Here is a 26,077-nt window from a genome sequence, read left to right on the forward strand (position 1 = left end):
CTCATACACTCTCTTACACAAGCTCTCTCTTCACCCTTATACTCCCATTTATACACCCTCTCTCACACATTCTCTCTCTCTTATACTTTCACTCTCTCACACACACACACACACACACACTCACTCACTCTCACAGCATCTCTTCACTTTCACACTTTGTCACTCACATAACCTCTCTCTCCCAACCCCTCAAACAAAAGAACATTCCCAACCCTTTCCCTTTCTCCTCACCACCCCAGCTGGCTAAAGTTGTCAGAAAGCAATCTCCAAATTTGCCAAACTTTTGTTTCTATAATTTGTCCTGTCAACTTTGCTTTCTTTGGGAATCGATTTCAAAAGTATATTGTTACTGTGATCCAATTTGGTAGAGTCTAAGGTTGCTCCCTTTTTATTTTGAGGATGTTACTTGTGATTGATTCTAATCAATTGGACCAGCTGAAAAAATGTCATTTATTTAGGCTGGTTTTGTTTGCTTGGTGGTTCCTGTGTAAATGATGGGGTGTTCCCCATACCGGTATTATTTCTGATTTTCTACCTTTGGTGGGTAACCCACCTTTTTTCGGGGCCTCCAAGGTGGACTTTTTCACGAGTGGTATAAAGAAATAACAGACATAACTTCATTGTACTGTTCCACACAGAATACTATTTATTCTTTTGAACAATTACAAGCATATTATGGTCTTTCTCTAAACAGTTCTATGCTTATCTACAAGTGACAGATTACATTTGGCAATTAAAATGGTCACATATGGGATTATTTCAGTTGGATTCCTTGGAAAAGATCATCCATACTATAGGCACTAAACTAAATAAACTCTCATTTTGGTACATATTGCGATAACTTAAGTACATAGCTATAATGTTAGAAAAATTTGCATTTTATTGGTCTAAAGCTGTGGAAGGCAGTTTCTGTTGTTGATCTGGTTTCATGTTTTGAAAATATTTCCACGATTTCACTGGATGCAAAATATCAGGAAATACCATTTAAAATTTGGCATCATAGTTATATTGATACTGTGAAAGCCTATAAATTAGGTTTTACTGCCATTTATGTATTCCATGTAAAATAGATAGTGGGACATTAGTGCATAAATTCTTATGTCCTAAAATCTCTTCATAGTGGGAAGAAATATTATCTACTATTCAGAAGGTAACTATAATGCGGCTAATATTTGATGGGGTTTTTTTTATTATTATTAGGCTCATCTAAATTTCGATTTCCCCTCTCCAAGGATTTTATGAAATTAGTTTATGTTGCGGTTCTGAAATCTTGGATCCAGGAAGAACCACCTCCTGTTTTGCTCTGGTTTGAGTCTGTGTTCGACTAGATGCAGCTGGACAGACTGGTTGTTTTATACACTCATAGGGCTGTTGCTAGAGATTGTTAAGGCTTGGCAGATTTTTCATGATCTTTTACCATTGTTAATCAAGGATCATTTGAGGATCCTAGGGTAATCTTCTCGTTGGGCTTCAATCTATGGAGGCTTTAGTAAATATGTGGGTATGTGCGAATGTGGATGACTGGGTGTCCTGTGTGTTCGTGCTTTTGCATGATTTCTGTATTGTGTTAAAATTATTGGGATTCTTTGTGACCTGACATTGAATTTTTATGTTTGTATAGTATGCATGCTTTTAAATAAACCAAAAAAAAAAAGAAAGCAATCTCTAGGGACAGGGAGAGCAGGGCTTACTCTTTCAGTGTGGCTTCTCGGCCCCTCTTAGTGCTGTCGCAGCCAAAGCCAGCAGCTTCCAGACTGCCTGCTGATATTCCCCGGACATCCAGCTGCACTGAGCCCAGTTTGGCCCTTCCCTGACAGGTCCATCTACAGCATCTGTGGCTGAGCAGAGCAGCATGTGCCCCAGCAGGAATCTGCCCCCCACCTCTGAAGCTGCCATTCCAGGCCAATCTGCCACCACTGCCGCTTCCTTTGGTGCACACGAACTGGTTTTGTGGTCACAACTTCCTTCTTTCTCAAGGCCATGTGGCCCATGCTGTGCAGGCTGCTGACTCTGACTGGGGCGGGATCCAATTACAGGGCTCACTCTTGTGTGCCTCTGCAGGAGCAGTTTACTGTTAAGATCCAACCATGCGCAACCAGGTGCAGAGACCCTGAAAACAAGTACCAGAGCACTATTCCAGACCAGTCCAGCAGAATTAAGCCCTTCTTGTATAGATTGTTTTATAAGATTCAGTTTCATGCATTGTTCACAAACTGGTCCCTGTCTTCAATTAAACTACACTCACTCACCATACCTTTGAGATTTTAAGAGGACCATATTTAGCACTACTTAGCTAAATAAGTTTTGACTTATCCAGTTAAGTGGTGGCAACTGAATATGTGCCTGGGATCAGTGGCTGCCAGTTAGCCAAATAACTAGTTATCCGGCGCAATAGCCAGCTAAGTGGCAGGTGGGGCGAGGGTGTAACTGGGAGGAGCTGAGTTAGCCGGATAAGTTATCCGGCTAAGATTGGTCATCCTATAGACCTGTCCTAAAGTTAATTGGATAGACTTATCTGGCTAACTGTAGGATAACCGGGTTTATTTCATGGCACGCCCACATCGCTGAATATATAGGCTAAGATAAACCTATCTGGCTATCTGTCTAACTAGCCAAGATACACAGCTGCTGAATATGGACCTCTAAATGCTTTCACTCATTCTCCACAAATCCTTATTTGTCTAGTCTCTGCCTTGACTAAACTGTAAGCGCCTTGGAGCAGGAATCATTCATCTTATAGCACTATATAAATTTTTAGTATTGGTTACCAGCTGGCTGTTGGTCTTTAAGGGTAGGTTGGGCCAGTACTGGTTTTGTTCCATTGCATTAAGTTCTTTACTTTGAGTTTCCCTAATAAAAGCAGCAAGGCTTAATAGGGGCCCAGGATCGCCTGAGGCATACAATGTGTATGTACGATTGTGTGAGTGTGGTGGTGGAGGTGGGGAGGGATTTATAGCAACATTAGAAATTGGTGTTCCTGAAGGGAGCTGAAAGAAAAGAGGGAAAAAATTGCTGTTCTCGGAGCTGAAAGAACATAGGAAAAAAAATATAAAACGATGAGAATGAAAGGAAGCTTGGTCTGTGTTCATCACTGGGGGAGGAGAGGATTTTGCTGTAACCTTTTCATTGCACAGAGTTGTAATTACATGGGGCAGCAGAGCTTTTTGGCTCCATCTCTCCCTGAACAACAGGCTTTCTCCAACCTAGTGATTAGTGAGGCAGCGACAGTGGCTGTCAGATGGTTGGCAGCTTTGGTAAACAGTAGGCAAACCAGCTCCAGCACTAACCTTTCTCTCTGCAGTACTGCCAGCCCTGATCGCTGGCAGCTGGAGAAAGAGACACCTTTCTAGTAGGGATACTCTAGGAAACAAAATCTGTTATTGGGAAGGGGTTTTCCACAAATTTAGTTTTGTTTAATGTTTATTTCATCTTATTAAGTTTACAAAAACAAAATTAACATTTAAAAAAAACAAACCCCCAACTCCCAAAACAGCCTTAAAAAAAGAAACAGGACTTCCCTACAGCCCATTCATCCCAACCGGTAAAAATTCCAGTGCCAGGATCCTCCATGGACACAACTTACCCAGTCCAGGGAGGATCTAATGACTAGATCTACGCCTAGGCCCAGGTTGAAGCCTCAGTCTTGCGCAGGCCTAAGCCCCTGGAGGACACTGCAGTCTCAGCCTATGCCCCATACTAAGGTTCAGTTTGGTCACAACACCGGGGCCAAGGCCCAGACCTGGAGGCTGGAGACTAGCCCGCAAACCTCTTTTTCTGTCCTTTTTAAATGACATCGTCTACTTGAGGATATGCCAGAGTAACTTAACTCAGGTACCTTCCTCTATAGTGGAGGGCGCCATTTTGATTTACAGCAGTTTATACGAACTGCCATACAACAAAATGGTGCCCTCCACTAAGGAGGTAGGTGCTGGAGTTAAATTACTCTGGCACGTCCCCAGCAGACAACATCATTTTAAGAAGAAAAAAGAGTACCTCCGTGGCCTGGTCTCTGGGTGTGGGCCTGCGCCAAGTGAAGCCCCCAGCATTGGAACCGGGCCCCAGCTTTGAGTTCTGGACTCTGGACCAGGCCCCGGCAATGGGCTTGGCTGAGGCCTTGGTTTTGGGATCAAGCCTCCAGGCCAGGCCCTGGCATTGGGACCAGGCCTCCAGGCCAGGCCCCATCATTGAACCTGGGCTGGGGCATTGAGGCCAGTCCTTGGCATTGGAATCATGATGTATGCGGTAAGTATCCATCTTTCAAAAGTAAAAAGCTAGCTGACTGATAAGCTTGCAATAAACATCAACAAGACAAAGATGATGCTATTGGCTTGGATGCCACCTGACAGTTTCTCATCAAGTTTTGTGTTCAATAATCTATCCCAAATAAGTATCAAGTCCGTGATCTAGGAATCCTATTGGACTTCTCTCTGTCTTTGCGCCCACAGATTTGTTCACTGGTACAATCTTCCTATTTTAAATTGCGATTGCTAAGCTCTCTCAAACCTTTTCTTGGCTATTTCAGTTTTAGATTAGTCACTCAAACCTTGGTCCTCTCTACATTGGACTACTGTAACTCTTTGTTCTTAGGTCTTCCACATTCACATCTGAATGTGTTATATCTGATTCAGAATTCCACAGTACGAATAATCTCTGATTCCCTTGCACAAAAACATATTTCCTCTGTTCTGATGTCCTTACATTGGCTCCTTGTGGAATAGGATCAGATTTAAAGTTCTCACTGTTATTTTTAAGGCCTTACATAACCTCCTTGTTCCTCCATGTCTCCAATGTGCAGTCTGCCAATAGACCCCGGCTCGTGTCCTCCATTCTTCCTCCCAACATCTATTGGAAGTTCTGATCTTGAAGCATGCCCACTTAACCTATCTAGGACAAGACTAATAATAATACCATATTAAGATCTAAAGCTTGTCTATATGCCTATTCTGTTTTTTAAAAAAAATCGTCTCCCTTCCCTTTTAATGTAAGAATTTTATTGTATTTATAATTTTTAATGTATACCTCGTGTTCTATGTGACCTTTCTGTTAACCGTCATGATGTATTTTTACGAATGACGGTATACACAATTTTTTAAATAAATAAATAATTGGACAAAAGATGTTTAGTATAGCTGGTCCAACCTTCTGTAACATGTTGACTGAAGAGTTCAGTGCTGAAAATGGCTTGCTTTGTTTTGGAAAACATCTTAAAACACACTTCTTTGCTATGGCTTTTTTCAGTCAGATGCCATTGACTGCACTCTATGATACCCAAGTCAGGTCTTGCAGTAAACAGTTTTGTTTTGTCTGTTACTTTAGTTTATTAGTATATGTTATATGCATTAGTCTTGTGCTGTCGGTATTGATTTGAATTATGTATGTATCCTCTGTTACCCGCTGAGATTTGTGGATCAGCAGGCTACAGATTGTTGAAATAAATTAGTAAGTAGGGGTTGGGAAGATTTCCAACCTCAGCAAAAGTTTTCTGGGCTTGGGCTTTTGCTCGGGTCTTGGCTGAAGCCCCGATGTCAAGCCTGGGCCTAGGTTAAGACCTGGCCGTAGGCTGTAGCCCCTATGCCGGGTCAGGGCCAATACCTAAGTGAGGCCCTGGTGTCACACTCAGGGTATTCTGAAGCCCCTACTTTTTTTTTCAACACAAAATGTGAAACCAATGAAATTTTGTCGGATTTTCAATTGTTTTGCTTTGAAAACGAAATGAAACAAAATAGGAAATATCATTATTATTTCCCATTGTGTTTCCAAAGAATGCACATCCCTACTTTTTAATCAGGGACTCTACTGGGAAAAGGTAAGAGAGTTTGGTATTCCTCTCTCTCTGGTCCAGGGTATGTGGGCAAAGAGATGGGTGGGGAGAATTAGAGGTGGAAGTGACTAGTTGTGATGTGTAGCCCCCAAATTTTGGGTTTGTTTCATTTTTTTGTTTCTGGAAGGGTGGGGGGTTAATTTTTCGGTTCATTTTTTTTTCCAGTTCTGCTCGTTTGCAAACCAAAAATAAAACATTAAAAAAAAAATCAAAACAAACAAAAAAATAAACAGATTTTAAAAATGGGTCTCCCGCTACCCTCTACCATCTTCTCACCTTTCCACAATTTAACTGGGAATGAACCAAAAATGTTCTCACTTGTTGTATTTTGTGCATTTATTTAAAACAAATGCATATCCCTAGTGGCTAGTGGAGGGCTTGTTTGTTGTGATGTCCAACTAAAGATGAGTTATATCTCTGTTACTGCAGAAATAATGCTATAAGTGATACCTTTTGCTTGGACTAACGTTTGTGACTGTTTTTTGATGTAACCAGAATTCAGCCTGCTCCACCTGCTGAGATTCCTGATGACATGGTGAGAGGGAGAGCAGCAGCTGCTTGTATTCAGAAACTTTAGCTTAGCACTACCCCTTTTTTTGTTTAGAAAACACAAACCAGTTCAATGAACCCATAAGACATTTATGGGTTCATCAAGTTAGTTCAGAAAACTATTAAAATATTTTAATACGCTGCAGCTTCCTCAAATCAGCAAATTTTCATTAGAGTTTGAGCAGATTTGCCTAAGTCACAAGGTCTGCAGCATACAGATTCAATGTGGATTTCCATGAATAGGCAAATTCACATCAAGTCTGGTCAAATTCCCCTCCCCCCCAATACAAAACTGATGCATTCCAACCCCCTGCAAATCTGCAGATAATTCTGAAATTCCTTCAAACTGAACCCAGGCTGAAATCCACTCAATTTGAGTTTGGCTCAAATTTTTTGCCACAGTGAAACCCCCCTCCAAGGGAGAGCGGGGATAAAGAGCATTCTACCATTCAAGTGAACTGCAGCAGGAAAAAAGGACAATGCAACTGTATAACATGAACTGCCAGCCTGGGAAAGCCAGAGTCAGGCCGATGCAATATCGGCGCACCTTAAACGGGCATTCATGATTGAGTGCTCGCTCTGCCAACGCACGCTGTTTCACCTCTCCTGGGACCCGATTTAATATTAAAATTAGCTGCCATGGTAAAAAGGAGGCGCTAGGAGAAATTGTGTGTCTCTAGCGCCTCCTCGGCATCAGGCACCCAGAAAAGCTGGCTGTCAGTGTGGGTTAGGAAACAGCCTGGACTGTGTATAATGTGGGTGAATATTGGGCACCCCAAAATTTTTTTTAAACTGATTCTGCTTTCTGAGGTCCCTCCTTCGTAGAATTGCAATGATACTAGTAGAAGGGATCACAGAAAGCAGGAATGTTTTTTCCAAGGAGCCCTTGAGTGCAGCAGACCTTTATGCCAGCCCTGGGCTGATGTAAAATTTGCCATGATGTAAGGGTGCATTGGCTGCGCGGGAAACTTTGTGCATCACAAGGATTAGCTACTAGCCTCATCTACATGTACTTTATATGGGATGAGCGCTATTAGCTATGCATTCGATTGGATGCAATAATCCCTGTTTTGCATTGGTGGTTATGGACACGTGCCCAAAATGCATATCCAATCGCATGTTGAGCCGTCTGCTGGCCGCAGCGCTTGGTATTGCATCAGCCTGAAAGAGATTAAAAAGGTTGCCAGACCCCTTACTGTGACGGTCCTTAAATGACCTCTGAATAGATGAGTCAGAGACCTGGGTAGGGGATTTGCATGTCCCCTTGACTACTGCTGATAACTTGCAGTGAAACATCACTTTAAAAACAAAGGATGGCAAAATCCTAAATTACAGAACTTTGACTGAAAGCATCTTACATTGCAGAATTCTGATTGAGAGATGAATTTGTTTGAGAAATGTACTGAAAAACAGTCCTAGGAAGCAAACAAATTCTCACCCTGACTAACAAAGGGAGTCAGAACCCTTGGGTACTTAGTTCTCAGAGAACATAAAGTAAAAAGAGCCAGATAGGATGGAAGGATTTGCATATATTTTCTTTTTATAGTCCTGCCTGAATCTTGACCTTTTGACTGAGAGGAGGTGATTCCTCCAGGCTAGGTAACAGTAAATGACTGGCTATGAATTTAACTAAGCTGGTATCACTGAAAGCTGAGACTGCTTATAGCCTGAATCCATGAGTGATAAGCAAGCCATGAACCTAGTGGAGCAATAAATCAAAGCAAGAGAAAACCATACTACCCAGGAAGAAAATCCTAAGGATAGCAGTGGAGTTGGAGGTGGACTTGGGTTCCCCCCAGGAGGAAGAGGACCCCAGTGGCAGATTGGGAGGTGACTATGGGTCCCCCAGGAGAATGTGGATCCCAGCAGCAGACAGAGAGGTGGAGTTGGATCCCCCAGGAGGTTGTGGACCCCAGCAGCAGACCAGGAGGCATAGATGGGTCCTCTGGGAGGACATAGACCAGGAAGCAGAGGTGGATTCCCTAGGAGGGTGTGAACCAGGAGGTGTCGGGTCCCCCAGGAGGGTGTAGACCTCAGCGACAGACCAGGAAGCAGAGGCGGGTCCCCAAAGAGGTTGTGGACCCCAATAGTGCACCAGGAGGCAGAGTCAAGTCCCCTAAACAGGGAAAGGACCTGTCAGCAGAGTAGAAGTGGCGCATAGGAGATGGCAGTAGTTTAGACCCAACAAACCTTCCCCTTCCCCAATCAACACTGCCCACATGTCCAGTTGTATCTTTTCACATGGGTGAGACTTGAGATAAAAGGGGGAGGATAATAATAATACTTGATTAAGTGGGAATGCAAGAGGTTCCTCTTATTATAAGAACATAAGAAATTGCCATACTCGGTCAGACCAAGGGACCATCAAGCCCAGCATCCTGTTTCCAACAGTGGCCAATCCAGGTTACAAGTACCTGGCAAGTACCCAAACATTAAGTAGATCCCATGCTACTAATGCCAGTAATAGCAGTGGCTATTCCCTAAGTCAATTTTTCATTCACAACAAAGAAGTAAATGTATGACGGTGTGTATTGAGTATAACATCTAAGATCTTTATTGACAAGCAGTAAGTGTTACATTGCAACAATACGTATGGCATTGATAGCATAACACAACGTCAGTACGTTGGCAGCTTGTATTTGAGAACACCTATTGCTGACTTTTTAAGCCAATCAACAGTTTAAATCTAGCGCGGCCATTTTTGAAAACAATTTCAGTCTGAACCCGACCACAGTAGAAGGAGTTTTTCTCTACAAATCGTAAGTGACTTTAAATTTGCTTTCATGCAACATTTGCTTTCTAAATAAAAGGTAAATAACTTTTAATCATTTGTTGCTTAACTTTAGAGTCCGCCCTGAAGCAGCGTTTTTTGCGAAACGCCGGCCGCGTTGGCGGCGGTTGTTAGACCCTCTGGGTCCCAGTTACGGCAGAACCGAGTGAACAGAGTGAATGAACAATCTGTAAGTGTCTGTGATCATCAAACTCACCAAATTTAAGATAAGTGTTCTGCCGTTTATAAATATTGTCGGGACACAAGATTCCATGAGAGACGGAGTGAATCATACCGCCCGTCCCGCAACTAATTGCAAGACTGAAATTTCATTGCTTAAGTTGCATCATATATATGGCTGCAGAGAATTTTGCACCAAATTTTGTGGCACAAAGCCATTGAACCAGTCTTAAACAGTTTCATCAGTCAACATTGTGGTTTATTCATACAAAATCATCGAGTGGTTAACTCACTGTTACTAAGTTGTTTGAACATTAACATTGTTACCTTTTGGAGACAATTGAATTCATCAGCATAACACAGCCAATTGTCTGGCTGAGTGAAAGTTTTGTCACTTTGTTTCATCAATGTCATCAACTTGCTGGATAGCAACACTATGTTTGCCTCTTGGAGACGTGCTTGTCCTCTTATTATAAGAACATAAGAAATTGCCATACTCGGTCAGACCAAGGGACCATCAAGCCCAGCATCCTGTTTCCAACAGTGGCCAATCCAGGTTACAAGTACCTGGCAAGTACCCAAACATTAAGTAGATCCCATGCTACTAATGCCAGTAATAGCAGTGGCTATTCCCTAAGTCAACTTGATTAATAATAATTTATGGGCTTCTCCTCCAGGAACGTATCCAAATCTTTTTTAAACCCAGCTACACTAACTGCCCTAACCATATCCTCCGGCAATGAATTCCAGAGCTTAATTGTGCATTGCATGAAAAAGAATTTTCTCCGATTTATTTTAAATGTGCTACTTGCTAACTTCATGGAGTCTTTGTATTATCTGAAAGAGTAAACAGATTCATATTTACCCGTTCTAGTCTCTCATGATTTTATAAACCTCTATCATATCCCTCCTCCACCATCTCTTCTCCAAGTAGAACAGCTCTAACCTCTTTAGTCTTTCCTCATAGGGGAGCTGTTCCATCCCCTTTTTCATTTTGGTCACCCTCTTCTGTAACTGCTCCTGTGCAACTATATCTTTTTTGAGATGCAGCAACCAGAATTGTACACAATAGTCAAGGTGTGATCTGACCATAAAATGATATAGAGGCATTATGACATTTTCCGTTTTATTAACCATTCCCTTCCTAATAATTCCTAACATTCTGTTTACAATTTTGATCACCACAGCACACTGAGCCAACAATTTCAATGTGTTATCCACTGTGATGCCTACATCTTTTTCCTGGGTGGTAACTTCTAATATGGAACTGAGGAAGTCAAAAGCTTTATTGTATCTGTCTGTTCAATGTAGTGCAATATAGTTCAATTTAGCTAATAATATTCTATCCTGATTTCTACTATTTAGAGTCTAATAAGAATGAAAGATATTTAAACAAATTTGTAGAAAGTTGTACATCGGTATAATCTTTAGCTCCATGGATAAGATAAAAGATAATTATAACTGGTAGAAAATAGATATGATGTGTGACCTTTTCCTATTAGTAATAAAATGTGTTGTGCTTGTAGGTAATTGCAAATAGAACCTAGGTCCAGCTGCCCTGATGATTAGTCTGGATCTAAAACCTATGATATTTAAATAAAATGCAGAAATGTAACTGTTAGAGCCGAAGCTAGCTATGGCCAATATGGCCTCGGCCATAGGCGCCTTTGTTCAAGGGTGCCACCACCAGCCCACCACATGAATACCTGACCTGGTGGGAGCCAGCAGTGCAGGAGAAATATAGGCTCAACTTTTCCCATTCCAATCTTTCTAGCAGCTTCTACCCCCCTCCCCCCACATCACGCCTCTTTCTTCTTCTGGCCCCGTGGTTGAAATCTGAGCTCTGCTGTTTGAACCACGGGCTCTAGATCTAAAGAGCCCTGTGTGGTTCAAAAATCAACTTTTTGTATGTTCAGTTCAAACAGGTGTTGTTTGAATTACATAGGGTTCCATATAGACAGATCCCCGTGATTCAAACAGCTGAGATCCAATTTCATCCAAGAGGCTCCCAGTGCAGAGGGCAGAAGCAGCCAGCCTGGAAGCTTAGACAGGTGGAGCAAGAACAAAGAGGACATGGAGATTTTGGGGAGAGAGCAGGGGAAGAACAGGAATTAGGTGGAAGAGCAGGGGAAGAATGTAGGCTCAGGGATTTGAGTAGGGGGAGATAAGAACGAGGACTAATTGGGATAGAGCAGGGGAAAAACAGATGTCACTTGGGCATGAGGGAGAGCAAGGGAAGAATGAGGCCTGGGGAAGAGCAGGGGAAGAACAGAACTGGTGGGGGGAGAGCAGGAGAAAAACAGGGACTGAGGTGCAGGGGAAGAACAGTCCTAATGGGGGAGAGCAGGGGGCAATACGAGTTGTCACTTGGAGATGGAAAAGGGGCTGGGGGAGAGCAGGGGGGATTTATGTACTGGAAGTGGGAGAGCAAGGGAAGAATGGGGACTGGGGGAGATCAAGGGAAGAACAGGAATTTGTACACTGATGGGGAGAGCAGGGACCCTGGAATTAAGGATAATGGGGTACTCAGTAGGGCAAGGAATCTTGGACTTGGGAATGCAAACAGCAGGGACTTGGAGACTAAGCAAGGATTTGGAGCAGACATTACAGAATCTGCAATTGGGTGTGAGTGGGGTGTGTATTAGATGGCTTGGGGAAGGAATGAGTGAGGTTGCGGATGACCTGGAGTACTAGAAAGGGAGTTGGGTGCTGTGAAGATGAGAGAGTGGGAATGGGACTTGGAAGGCAGTGAAAGAGGATTAATAAAAGGCTCAGTAGGGGGTAAGTTACAGAAGGAAAGAGAGGGGATAAGTGACAAGGAAGGAGCTTGGACTGGTAAAGGGATTAGAGACTGAGGAAGGTGGATTGGGGTTGGGGAGGGTGTGGGTAAAGAGGGTGGAAATGGAGAACTAGGGAGTGAGTAAAAAGGGACTAGGAGGCTGAGGTGAAATGTAGCTATGAGTGGAGAGAAAGGCAGAGAAATGAGAAATGGAGAAAAAAGATGAAAGGGAAAGATCAATGTCAGAGACAGGAAAAAAAAGAGAAGAAGATAGGAGAAAAGAGAAGAAATAGAAAATGGAAATGAACTTAGAAGACCAAAAAGAGAGGCTAGGACCAAATAAAATGCCCACACAGCAGGTAGAACATCCCCCTCACGCACACATTTTATTTTCATTTTTTAGAGAGAGGAATATGTCGGCGTTGGGAATATGCATTCCTTATATCTTAGTATTTTGCTCAGTAGAGGTGGAAATCATTTCTATTTCTGTTTTTCTTTCTCCCGTGTTGTACTGCTCATAAATTCTGACTTCTTGGTTTTCAATTTCAGTTTTTGTTTGCATGTTTCTGCTTCTAATTTGTGGTCCCTTTATTCTGTATTAGGTAAGGGTCAGCCTGTGTTCTGCACATTTTTTTTCTTGGCCATAGGTGCCAAATTTCCTAGCTACGGCTCTTGTAACTGTAATTGGTCAAGTTAAGGTAACATTCTTTTAATGTTTTGCTTTATCATGCTGACCTTGTATTTAGAAACATTATATAAGATTGATTGTAATTACTGGATTTAGAGACTCCTCACTGAGAGCCTGCTCGAAGTGTGGTTTTTTCCCATGTGATATTTTTCCTATGTAAATATTACATATCAATTAAACTTGGTAGATTTGTACTGCAACAGATTCATTTTTGTCTATTTTAAAATTGTAGAAAGAATCATCTGGGCTTTTAGTAAATTAGAAAATCTGAAAATCTACACAGAAACCTACCATGTAACTACAGCAAGGGTTATTTTCCCCTATATGCATCACCTTGCACTTGTCCACATTAAATTTCATCTGCCATTTTGATGCCCAATCTTCCAGTCTCACAAGCTTCCTACTACAATTTATCACAATCTGCATGTGATTTAACTACTTTGAATAATTTTGTGTCATCTACATATCTGATCACCTCACTTGTTTCCCTTTCCAGATTATTTATAAATATATTGAAAAGCACCCGACCAAGTGATCCTGAGGCACTCCCTTGTTTATCTTTTTTCCACTGAGAAAACTGCCCATTCAATCCTACTCTCTGTTTCCAGTCTTTTAATCAGTTTGCAATCCACAAAAGGACATCGTCTCCTATCCCATGACTTTTTAATTTTCTTAGAAGCCTCTCATGAAGGACTTTGTCAAATGCCTTCTGGAAATCCAAATACACTATATCCACTGGTTTACTTTATCCACATGTTTATTAACCGCTTCATAAAAATGTAGCAGGTTTGTGAGGCAAGAGTTCGTGTGGGTAAATCCATGCTCGCTGTGTTCCATTAAACCATGTCTTTCTATATGTTATGTGATTTTGTTCTTTAGAATAGTTTCCAGTATTTTTCCCAGCACTGAAGTCAGGATCACCGGTCTATAGTTTCCCAGATCATCTCTGGAGCCTTTTTTAAATATCGGGGATATGTTGACCACAATGTACGATTTTAGTGATTGGTTATACATTTTTACTAATAAATCCAGTCCAGGTGATTTGCTACTCTTTAGTTTGTCAATCTGGCCTATACATCTTCCAGATTCACAGTGATTTGGTTCAGCTCATCTGATTCATTACCCTTGAAAGCCATTTCCAGAAGTGGTATCTCCCCAACATCCTCTTTAGTAAACACAGAAGCAAAGGATAGATTTGATTATGTTGTGATCACTATTGCCAAGTGGCCCCATCAACATTATCTTTCTCAGAAATCCTACATTCCACTAAGAATTAGATCTAAAATGGCTTCCTCTCTCATTGGTTCCTGAACTAATTCCTCAATGAAACAGTCATATATTCCATCAAGGACATTTATCTCCCTAGCATGTCCTGATATTACATTTACCCAGTCAATATTTGGGTAATTGAAATCTCCCATTATTACTACACTGCCAAATTGTTCAGCTTCCTGGATTTCTCTTAGCATTTCATCATCCATCTCATCATTTTGGCCAGGTGGACGGTAGTATACTCCTATCACTCCTATCACACCAGGGAAGTGCGAGATACAAAACACCCACACAAACTAAGGGTGTATCTTTTTTAAATTGAATTCATCACCAAAGGATAAGCTAAATCTAGAGAATGAGTCCCAGACTCAAAACTGCCATCTAATTGACCTGGACACAATAGTCATAACACTCATTTAACAACTAGCATTGATTAAAAACTATGTTACCGAACCTAATGGCACCTGTGTAAACTGTTAGATTTTAATAAAATTACTTTTTGTGCCTTACTGTAAACCGTTGTGACGGTACCCACCTTAATGACGGTATAGAAAAGATTTAAAATAAAAATAAATAAATAAATACTCTTACCTAACCCAATGGGATTTCTACCCATAAAAATTGTACTGTGCATTTAGTTTTTTATATGATCTTTATATTGTTGGACTCTGTGCCCTCCCCCCCTCCAAGTTGATCCTCCCTATCATTGTGATATAATTTATAACTAGCTATAGCACTGTCCCATTGATTATTCTCCTTCCACCAGGTCTCTGAGATTCCAATTATGTCTATCTCATCATTCACTGCTATACACTCTAACTCTCCCATCTTACTTCTTAGACTTCTTGTATTGCATACAAACATTTCCAGGTATGCTTTATGTTTGTAATTAACATCCTGCTTTTCAGTTAGAGATAATTTGGAATTCTTTAGCTCAGGTGATTCTTTTCTTATAGGCACATGGACTACTTTTGCTTTTATTGGAACCTCTCTGTTGGGATGCTCTAACTCTTCTGTTTCATTAGTATCCTTCAAAGATATTGCCCTCTGAACCTTGTACTGCTGAGTGACTGTCGGCTTTCCCCCTTGTTCTAGCTTAAAAGCTGCTCTATCTCCTTTTTAAAAGTTAGCACCAGCAGCATCGTTCCACTCAGGTTAAGGTGGAGCATGTCCTTTCAGAAAAAACGTACCCTTCTCCAAATGTTTGCCCAGTTCCTTACAAAACTGAATCCCTCTTCGCTGTACCATCGCCTCCTCCATGCATTTAGATTCCAGAGCTCTGCTCGGCTCTGGGGAACTGCACATGGAACAGGGAGTATTTCAGAAAAAGCTATTCTGAAGGTTCTAGATTTCAGCTTTCTATCTAAGAGCCTAAATTTGGCTTCTAGAACCTCCCTTCTGTTCTGAAAGTGGACCCTTGGATTGAGGGGGAGTTGTCATTACCTGTGGTGAGGAGCCCCTCGAGTTCCCACCGGCAGCAGGTGAGGCTGGAGAAGAGCAGAGACCCCGCTGAAGCTTCACCACTACCAGCCCACGTTCCCCTTAGGTTGAGCCCTCGGGTACTGGGGCCAGCTGGACTTATTTGGGGTCTCTGTGGTCAATGTCTAGGAACTCAGGAACTCACTGGATCCAGGAACTTGCAGGAGCAAGTCTTATTGCCAAGGCACAGGTAGAGTGCAGGGACTATCCTTATATAGTCCCTGCAGAAAGAAGTTATCCAATGAGGGCCACGGGGTTCTTTAGCCTTTCCTCATAGGGGAGCCGTTCCATCCTTTTTTCATTTTGGTTGCCCTTCTCTGTACCTTCTCCATTGCAACTATATCTTTTTTGAGATGCGGCGACCAGAATTGTACACAGTATTCAAGGTGCGATCTCACCATGGAGCGATACAGAGGCATTATGACATTTTCCGTTTTATTAACCATTCCCTTTCTAATAATTCCTAACATTCTGTTTGCTTTTTTGACTGCTGCAGCACACTGATCTGACGATTTTAAAGTATTATCCACTATGATGCCTAGATCTTTTTCCTGGGTGGTAGCTCCTAATATGGAACCTAACATTGTGTAACTACAGCAAGGGTTATTTTTCCCTATATGCAACACCTTGCACTTGTCCACATTAAATTTCATCTGCCATTTGAATGCCCATTCTTCCAGTCTTGCAATGTATCACAATCCGCTTGTGATTTAACTACTCTGAATAATTTTGTATTGTCCGCAAATTTGATAAACTCACTCATCATATTCCTTTCCAGATTATTTATAAATATATTGAAAAGCACTGGTCCAAGTTCAGATCCCTGAGGCACTCCACTGTTTACCCTTTTCCACTGAGAAAATCGACCATTTAATCCTACTGTTTCTTGTCTTTTAACCAGTTTGTAATCCACGAAAGGACTTCCCCTCCTATCCCATGACTTTTATGTTTTCTTAGAAGCCTCTCATGAGGGACTTTGTCAAACACCTACTGAAAATCCAAATACACTACATCTACCAGTTCACCTTTATCCATATGTTTATTAAGCCCTTTCAAAAAAATGAAGCAGATTTGTTAGGCAAGATTTCCCTTGGGTAAATCCATGTTGACTGTGTTCCATTAAACCATGTCTTTCTATATGCTCTACAATTTTGATCTTTAGAATAATTTCCACTATTTTTCCCGGCACTGAAGTCAGGCTCACTGGTCTATAGTTACCCGGATCGCCCCTGGAGCCCTTTTTAAATATTGGGGCTACATTGGCCACCCTCTAGTCTTCAGGTACAATGGATGATTTTAATGATAGGTTAAAAATTTTAGCTAATAGATCAGAAATTTCATTTTTTAGTTCCTTCAGTACCCTAGGATGCATACTATCTGGTCCAGGTGATTTGCTACTCTTTAGTTTGTCAATCTGGCCTATTACATCTTCCAGGTTCATAGTGATTTCATTCAGTTCATCTGACTCATCACCCTTGTAAACCATCTCCGGAACTGGTATCTCCCCAACATCCTCATTAGTAAACACGGAAGCAAGGAATTCATTTAGTCTTTCTGCAATGGCCTTATCTTCCCTAAGAGCCCCTTTAACCCCTCAGTCATCTAATGGTCCAACCGACTCCCTCACAGGCTTCTTGCTTCGAATCTATTTTTAAAAGTTTTTATTGTGAGTTTTTGTCTCTATGGCCAACTTCATTTCAAATTCTCTCTTCGCCTGTCTTATCAATGTTTTTCACTTAACTTGACAATGCTTATGTTTTATCCTATTTTCTTCAGATGGATCCTTCTTCCAATTTTTGAAGGATTTTTTTTTTGGCTAAAATAGCCTCTTTCACCTCACCTTTTAACCATGATGGTAAACGTTTTGCCTTCCTTCCACCTTTCTTAATGCGTGGAATACATCTGGATTGCTCCTCTAGGATTGTATTTTTGAACAATGTCCATGCCTGTTGAACACTTTTAACCTTTTTTTGTGCTTCATTTTGCATTTTCCCTACACATGCCAATGGACTGAAGAAGCAGGTTTAGTAAGAGTATTAACACTCTCTTAACTTTTTCTCATAACATTTGTATTTACCATCAAAAGCTCTGTTACTTGCTTTTGTGACATGAAAATGTTCAGATCTCAAAGTGCTGTGTCAAAATGCCTGGAGATCTTTTTTCCATCTTGGCAAGGCCCCTGATCCTGGGTGACAGCTTGTGAGTGGATTCCATGGCAAGACATGGAATTCTACAGCCCGGATTTTAAAGTTCAGTAGCATTTCTGCCCAATGTCACCATCTAACTATGGAAAAATGATGGTATTCAGAAGGAAAATGTTTCTTTTAATAATGACATATTGAAAACCATATTATTACAGCATCATATCAATGGGATCTCCTTTAGAGGTTATTGCTCCTGTGGAGATGCTATGAAGAAAGGTTACATACTTAGTTGAGGTTGAAAGAAAACTAGAAGTCCATCAAATTCCACTTACACATATTTATTTCTAATTGCCTAACAATTATTTCTCTATACTAATCTGGGGAAAGGTTTTAAACATTGTATCTCCAGAGTCAATTCTGCAGCAGTATGAAAAAAGATTTTTTTCCAATCCCAGATGCCAATTAATACACATATTAAAAACACTTCATTTTATATTCCGTTTTCCCTCCCATCTACTTTCTTTCAGGGAGCTGTGTACTAATGTAATTTTTGCACCCAGTTGATGTAATCATGACTTTTCTGTATGTCCCAAAGTGCTGTCATCTATGCTAAACATGCCAGAAGCACATTCTAAGCGTTATGAGGTTGTTTCTGCAAGAGAAATTATTTGGTTTGGAATCATCATTTGTTTTCTTTCTTTTCACTTAGAAATGAAGGTGTAAATTGTGTTTTCAATAAGAAATGCTACCAGGGTGAGAATTGTTAGGGGTCAGTGAATTCTGTGGCAAATTTTCCAGCTGCAGAGTTGCAGAAAATGAAGGGCATTAGATATAGGACAGGATACAGACATTTTTCTAAATGAATATAAATACATGTAATAACACCACTTCTGTGTCTGAGGACTCTGTCAGGGCAAGGCTATCCCAGGCCTGTTCCCTCCTACAAGAAGGTTTCCTGTATCATTTAAAAGTTTTTCTGGCCTTTAAGACTTCAGAAGACAAAGCTCACCAGGGTTCCATTCCAAAGAGGTTCAACAGGTTATTAATGGCTGAAGAGGCACGAAGAAGGTTGATCTGGAAAGGAGTTAAATGTTTTTGTGCAGATGATGACATAAATCACCATGCTGTCACTTGCCAATGTGGGTTTTTTTTTCTCAATTTTAAGTAATTTTCAGGTTTTAGAAATCAATGTATTTTTCACACCCAGCTTGAAAGATTGCTTCCTCGTAGCCTATGCTACTCTGGAGTGAACCAAACAATTGCGGCCTCCATGCAAAGCCACATGATTGGCACTTTTAGGAGGGATAACTATGCTCGACCTCCTTGGACTGGAAGCAACTATGGTAAAGGACATTTTGTGTAATCTGGCCTGGCAAACATCTGACCTGTGCCAAGGTATGCTGGGGAGAGCTCCTTACACAGTCACCTCTGCCTTACTATTAGTGAAACATTGACGCTGAGGCGGGGCATAGTGGGATGGCTGGCTGAATAGCTCCGGCAGCTTTTCAATGCTGAACTGGCGATTTGCATCATAGACTTGTCTTCTGACATCGGGGTGACTGGTCTCCCAGCCTTGGAAGACAGAGCCAGCTAGTGGGTAAGCGTTGGCCGTTGCCACCTTTGTTTTCTGCAGTGGTGTTGAGCGTCCCACGGAGCAGCCATCTGGCAAGGTGGAGACATCTTTAGGGTGCAGGGCAGGTGATTGGAAGGCGGGGGTCCCAGGTCCTGACGTGTCCATTGCAGGAAAACGTTTGTAAAATTCTTCTGTGGCATTTTCTGTGGAACCAAGAACAAAGAATGAGTGAAAATAAACAGAAGAAGCCTCTTCACAAAACTCTACAGTTGTCCTTTCATTTTTCAGAAGAGTGTCTCTACCCATGCTCCATACAATAAACCTTTGACAGAAGGCAGGGGCGGCGGCAAGCACAGAACGGCAATCACAACTCTAATAACCTTGCTCTGTGGACTGGATGGGCCATTTCAGTCTTTATCTGCTGTCATTTACTATGTTAATAATATGCCTTCCTCCATCACGCATATTATATGGACTCCATTTGCTGGATTAGAAAATCAGTGTGAGACAGATTTCTGCTACTGCCATGAGTGGTTCTCAGCTATTGTCCTTGTGGCCCGTACATCTAAGTTTTATTTTAAGGGTAACCAAAAAAATATTGCATGAATCAAAACTAGCATTTGCTGATGTGATGGTGACATCAAAGTGTCCCTTACTATATGCATCAGAGTCTTCGCAGACGCTGGATGTTTGAAATCAGAGAGAGAGAGAGAGTAGAGTGAGAGGTGTCTTTCAGGGAGTGTATGAAAACTCCTGAGCCTACTTTGGCTCGTGTCAGTCTTCTATCCTGAGAAAGTGGCTGAGGCTCACAGTCAGAGCTTCAAACCTTACAGGAGGAGGGAGATTTCTTAGGATCCAAAAAAAAATCCTGAGATTGAGAGAACCAAGAGAAGTGAAGAATATTGAAAGAGGAGTTAACCCCATATTCCTTGCATTTCACTGAAGATTTGCCTTAAGGTTTGCAGAGTGGCTTTCTGGTTGGAGTTAACGTGAGGACTGCAGAAGCTCAGTTGTTCGAGAGTTTTCAGTGCACTTGCTGGTCTACAGAGATGTGCACACCTGAACACAGAAACCAATAAGGGGAAACCCAGGGACAGTCCCAGGAATACCTCAGGGCTAATGGGTAGTGGAAGAAGAAAACCCCTAGGGGCAGATTTTTAAAATTATGCGTGGGGGGTACATTTGTGCATGCTACCCGGCGCACACAAATGTACACCCGATTTTATAACATGCGCGTGCCGACCCCGGATTTTATAACATGCGCTGCAGCGCGCGCAAGGGGGTGCACATGTGCACCTTGCACGTGCCAAGCCCTAGGGGAGGCCCGATGGCTTTCCCCGTTCCCTCCAAGGCCGCGCCGAAATCGGAGCGGCCTTGGAGAGAACTTTTTTTTTGTTCCCCCCCCACCTTTCCCTCCCTTCCCCTATCTAACCCACCCCCCAGCCCTACCTAAATCCCCCCCCCACCTTATTTTGTTGAGTTACGCCTGCCTCTGGCAGGCATAACTTGCACGCACCGGCTGTCTGCCGGCGCGGCAGGCCCCGACACCGACCACTGTGTTGGGGCACTCAGCCATGCCCCTGGACCGCAGCCCTGCCCCCTCCCCGCCCATTTTTGCAAACCCCGGGACATACGCGCGTCCTGGGGCTTGTGCGAGCCGCCAAGCCTATGCAAAATAGTCTGGGCACGCGCAGGGGGGTCTTAAGGGTTACGCGCGTAACCCTTTTAAAATCCACCCCCTAGTGCGTAAAGAATGTGCAATGATTGGACTTTTTGGACTTTGAACATAAGAACTGCCATACTGGGTCAGGTCAGACCAAGGATCCATCAAGCCCTGAATCCTGTTTCCAACAGTGACCAACCCAGGTCACAAGTACATGGCAAGATCCCAAACAGTAAATAGATCCCATGTTGCTAATGTCCAGGGATAAATAGTGGCTTTCCCCAAATCTACCTGGTTAATAACAATATACGGACTTCTTCAAGAACTTGACCAAATCTTTTTTTAAACCCGGTTATGTTAATCGCCTTTACCACATCCTTCAGCAATGAATTCCAGAGCTTAATTATGTGATGAATGAAAAAGAATGTTTTCTAATTTGTTTTAAATGTGCTGCTTAATAACTTCATGGAATGTCTCCTAGTCTTTTTATTTTTTGAAAGAGTAAAAAACTGATTCGTATTTACTCATTCCACTCCACTCATGATTTTATTGACCTCTATTATATCTCCCCTCAGTTATCTCTTCTCCAAGCTGAAGAGCCTTATCCTTTTTACCATTTCCCATAGAGGAACCATCCCATCCCTTTTATCATTTTGGTCACCCGTCTCTGAAACTTTTCTAGTTCCACTATATCTTTTCTGAAATGTGACAACCAGACTTGCACATAGTACACTAGATTACCGCCATGCACTGAGCTGATGATTTCTACGTATTGTCCACGATGACACCTAGATCCTTTTATTGTCTTTTGTTCTTGTGCATGGTTTGCACTATTCCTCAGTGTGAACGCAACTGATTTTATTCATCTGCATCTGTTATTCCAGTAAAAGCTTTATTTTTGAACAGTACCAGACTGTGTGTGTGAGGGAGTATATGGGGAAACTCCCTCAGAACACTTCAAAGGACCGGCCTTAGTTATCTAGCCTGGTTCTCCTTATGAACTGGATGATGGGTGAAGGAGTCTGGGCCCAGAAGGGTTGGGGAGGCCCCAGAGAGAGAATGTAGGAAGCCTTTGTACAACAAGGACTGTGATCAAGATAAATTCTGCAAAGGTAAGCAGCCTTTTGTGCTATACTTTTCTGTTATTGTAAATAAAGTTTGTGTGTGGAAACAGCATCTTCCTTTATCTGTCCTCCTGGCTGTTTCCCAGTTACCACATATGGTGGTAGCAGTGGGATTTTCTTGTCTAAGTAGGAAGCACAGACAGAAGTCCACAGCAGCAGCAGAAAAAAAAAAACTTACATAATTTTTTTTGCCTGGGGCCTAATGCTTTCACTTGCCAAGTCCAAGTTACAACAGCTCAAAGGGGCTAGCCCCACTTGTGCAGGAGGGTTCAAGCAATAAATAAGGACCAAACAGGCCAGCAGGTTTATTTGCTTTATCTTTCCTTCTCCTTCCCCCAGAGAGATAAGTAAGGAGGCAAGGAAGATGGAGCAAGTGTTACAGATCCATGCTACAGGGCAGCACCAACTGCAAGTTATGCAACAAAGTACAGTGCTAACTCAGGTGCCACAGGCAGTGCCATAACCAGGCCACCTCCCTTGTCACCAGTGTTACCCAAAGATAGGCCCAGGGGAAGACCCAGAGCCATTCTTAATAAAATTCAAAATGCCCGACTGATGGAGTGGCTAGGTGCTTCTTGGACACTTATTTGGGAACCTGCTGACAGGCAGCAGCTAGGCTGCCTTTCAGGCAGCAAATCCAGATGGAAGGGCTAGCTACACAGGCATGAAAGCCACCACATTGGAAAGAGCAGGCTGTAACCCACAGGCATATCAGATCTGGTTCCGGAGAAGGATTCTCAGCTCAGGGAAAATCCAAGAAATCTTTTGCACTGAGCAGAAATGGCTACAACCGGATGGGAAATCGCTACAACCGGATGGGAAATCGAGCCTCGAAGTAGCCAATATCTTCCTCCTCGAGCAATTCATAGAAGGCCTACACCCAGCCATACAATGATGGGTATGCTAACACTCTAAGGTTTCAATGAAGTCCACTGTGAAGATGGCCAATGCCTTTTATCAAGCTATCTAGCAGCAGAGATTTCTATTATGCAAGAAAAACAACCATTGTTGGATTCAAAGAGCCATTCAGGGGAAGCTAAGCATCCAGAGAGGGGACGAGCAACAAGTCTGGACCTTCAGGAGTGATTTCAATGTGGACAACAAGGCACATCACCATGGACTGTTTTTTGAAAGAGAGTAGATCATTGGACATCAACCTAGTGGTTTGGCCCACACAGAGGACTCGAGTACACAGGAGCAAAGTAACTCATCCCGAGGAAGGCCTGACCCTGAAGTAAAACCCACAGGTATGCTCACGCTGTGGAGAGAAAGCGCACACTATCCAAGACTGTCCCTGGTGGGAAGACGAGGAGTGGGAGCATAGATTAAGAGAGGCTCCCAGTTGTAACCTGGTGTAAGGCCCGCAACCTAGACTGAGCAAGTTTGTGATCACAGTAGAAGTGGAGGAGTTAAGTACACAAGCCCTGTTGGACTCAGGGAGTCTAAGGCCTTTGCTTTGGAGAGACCTAGCCGAGAAAATGATAAGAAAACAGTAACCCTCACCTATGTAAATGGAAACCAGAAACAATACCCAACAGGCCATGTTGCATTGATGACCCTGGCTGGGTCTGGCCAGTGTAGAGGTGGGAATATTGCCTCATCTCCCATACCCTGTGGTACTTGGACAGGACTACCCACAGTTTGAGATGTTCTGGGGCAATCTCACATCTAGTTTGAATCCTCCAAACTGTAATGAACTGTCTTGTTAGCATGCAAAGATGCAAGTTTATATCACAAACAGTCTACAAGGGCGAAGCCGCAAAGGAAGTGGCAAGGAAAGCACCTCAATCAGCTGCAAGAATTAGGGACTGCATGGCATGGGACAAAGAGCATATTTACAGACAAGTCTGCCTTTCCCCTGTTCATGGTGAGGGAAATGGGGTCCCTGTCCCGGGTGGTAGCCCAAGTAAGGCTGCTGCTCACCTTAGCAAAGCTAAGCTGAGGGGGAAAGTATGTGAGTGAGTATATGAGAAACTCCCTCAGAACATATTTAAAGGACCAGCCACATTTATCTGGCCAGCCCCACAAGGGATTATGGATGAAGGGAGGCTCTCCTCACTACAGTATAAGGAGTCCGGGTCCAGAAGGGTTGGGGAGGCCCCAAAGAGAAGGTAGGAAGCCATTGTATGTTGAGGACTGTAAGTTAAAGTCTGCAAAGGTAAGCAGCCTTTTGTGTTATACTTTTTCTGTTATTGTAAATAAAATGTGTGTGTGGATACAGCCAGAGTCTGTCTTTGTCTGTCCTCCTGGATGTTTCCCCAAGCTGTGGCCGCACCCAGTTAGCAGAGGGTGGTAGTGTGTTATTTTTAGTGGAAGGTGGCAGCAGCCCTCTCAAAAGCCTAAGAACCTTGAAAGTTTGTTATTTTCTCTCCATCAGAAAATAAACCAAGAGAGCATGGAGTGTCTACTTGTCCCACAGATCCTGAATGTGCCTCAAAGCTCTGGTGGAAGAGGGGGTTACACTGAATAATACAGCAGCACAGGGGACCTACACACTGCTTTAAAGGAATCTGGCCACCTAGTTTCATGAATCTGCTTAAAAGCCATGGGCTCATTTAGCCACCAAACCTTTTTAGCAATTCTATTTTTACTAGGTTTTCAACACAAATGAAGCCTGTCACCTGTCCAATTAATTGAATAAATAAAATTAGCAAACAGTGATTCTATCGCCTCTTATCTCCTATATCAAACAAAAACATATGTAGACAGAACTTCATAATATATAATTTACAAGTTCTTAAACTGGTATCATACAAGGTGATGGATCAGGCTATATATATCCCACCACCATTGCTTTTTGGGCTGATGGACTGCCTTCAATATTTGCCAGAGTGGGCGGAATAATCACCAAAATGTAATCGCGTACCAGCACAGCCCAGTGCTTCAACCATCGGTTCCTGTGCACAACTTTACAAATGAAGTCTCTGAATTATTTTAGCTCTTCCAACAATAGTCAGTCCTCACTGGTATCCTGCCCAATACCAGTGTAACACACTGCTTCAGCAAGCTCCCCTTGTGCACAAGATTTAGATAAGCCGACCAGTCATTTTTTTATTCTTTTTTTTTCAAAATGCTCTGAAATTGTTATGAAAAAACATATCTAGTGATTATTCTTTGCACACAAACTTTAAATAAATGGTTCAATTGTTTTTAGTTTTTTTTTTTCAAAATGCACTAAAGCATTTTGTAAGTAGTGAAAAAGCTTATCTTGAAATAAATGAAAGAGGACACTAATCATTACAATCTTCCAATGGTGTTATGTCATTCACAATCCCAACTTAGAAAAGCTGCAGATGTCTCACCCAACGCTGCAGCGTTTCAGCATTATTCCATCTGCATCAGGGGTGTAATCTTAACACCACTGACTCCAGACCGGACGTTTTCCCTTGAGACACAGTCTTGTTTACCTTTAACCGAAGGACTACAAGCAACAAGAAGTGCTGCAGGGAGAGTTAACACAAGCAGCACTGACTCACCTGCTCCCTCTGTCATGGCACCACCCTGACTGCCTTTTTACAAGTGCAGCCTATGCTTGATTTCTGGTGACTGTCTTCAGTCCAGCTATACCCACGGAGTTACTTACCCGTAGCCTGGAGGGCAGCATAATTGCTGTAGTCTTGCCCCTGGAGAGGGAAACCAGCCACAAACTGTGTCCTGCTGTTGTGCGGGTGTGACAATCCAAGTTGGGGGAGGACAGGAGAAGCCACCCCTGCACTGTTCAAGCTGGTGTGATCTGGAGGTTACAACAAAATGTGTTGTATTAATGGTAAGCCTCTAAGCATTTAGAAACATTACTTTTCTGTCTGTCATCATAACGCTCAACTCCCTGAAAGGTAAACTGATAAGAAAATCAAGCAGGAATGAGTGGTGAGAGATTGAACCCTGAGATCATTTTAGGAAGGTGCAGAAAATCAGTTTGGATTCCCTCAAGGTCTACTTGGGCAGGGAAAGTCTTCATCTAATTTTTTTCTTCTATTTGCAAAGCCACCAACCTGGTCAAAAGCTCCAGGAAAGCCACAGTCCATACAACAATAA

At 42.4% G+C, this 26,077-nt stretch overlaps 1 protein-coding gene across 1 annotated transcript in view; it reads right to left on the bottom strand.

Moving 5' to 3' along the window:
* Positions 1-19,096: 19,096 nt before the first annotated feature.
* The window catches only part of SHISA8 (shisa family member 8), a 32,445-nt gene continuing 25,464 nt past the window's right edge, over positions 19,097-26,077 (bottom strand). Inside the window, exons 3-4 of the mRNA XM_029587131.1 lie at positions 25,626-25,775; positions 19,097-19,458 (exon numbers count right to left, since the gene is read on the bottom strand). Coding sequence (XP_029442991.1) covers positions 19,097-19,458; positions 25,626-25,775 — 512 coding nt within the window. The remainder of the gene's footprint in view (positions 19,459-25,625; positions 25,776-26,077) is intronic.

This window comes from Rhinatrema bivittatum, chromosome 2 (genome assembly GCF_901001135.1).
Source record: "Rhinatrema bivittatum chromosome 2, aRhiBiv1.1, whole genome shotgun sequence".
In the NCBI taxonomy this organism is placed as follows: domain Eukaryota; kingdom Metazoa; phylum Chordata; class Amphibia; order Gymnophiona; family Rhinatrematidae; genus Rhinatrema; species Rhinatrema bivittatum.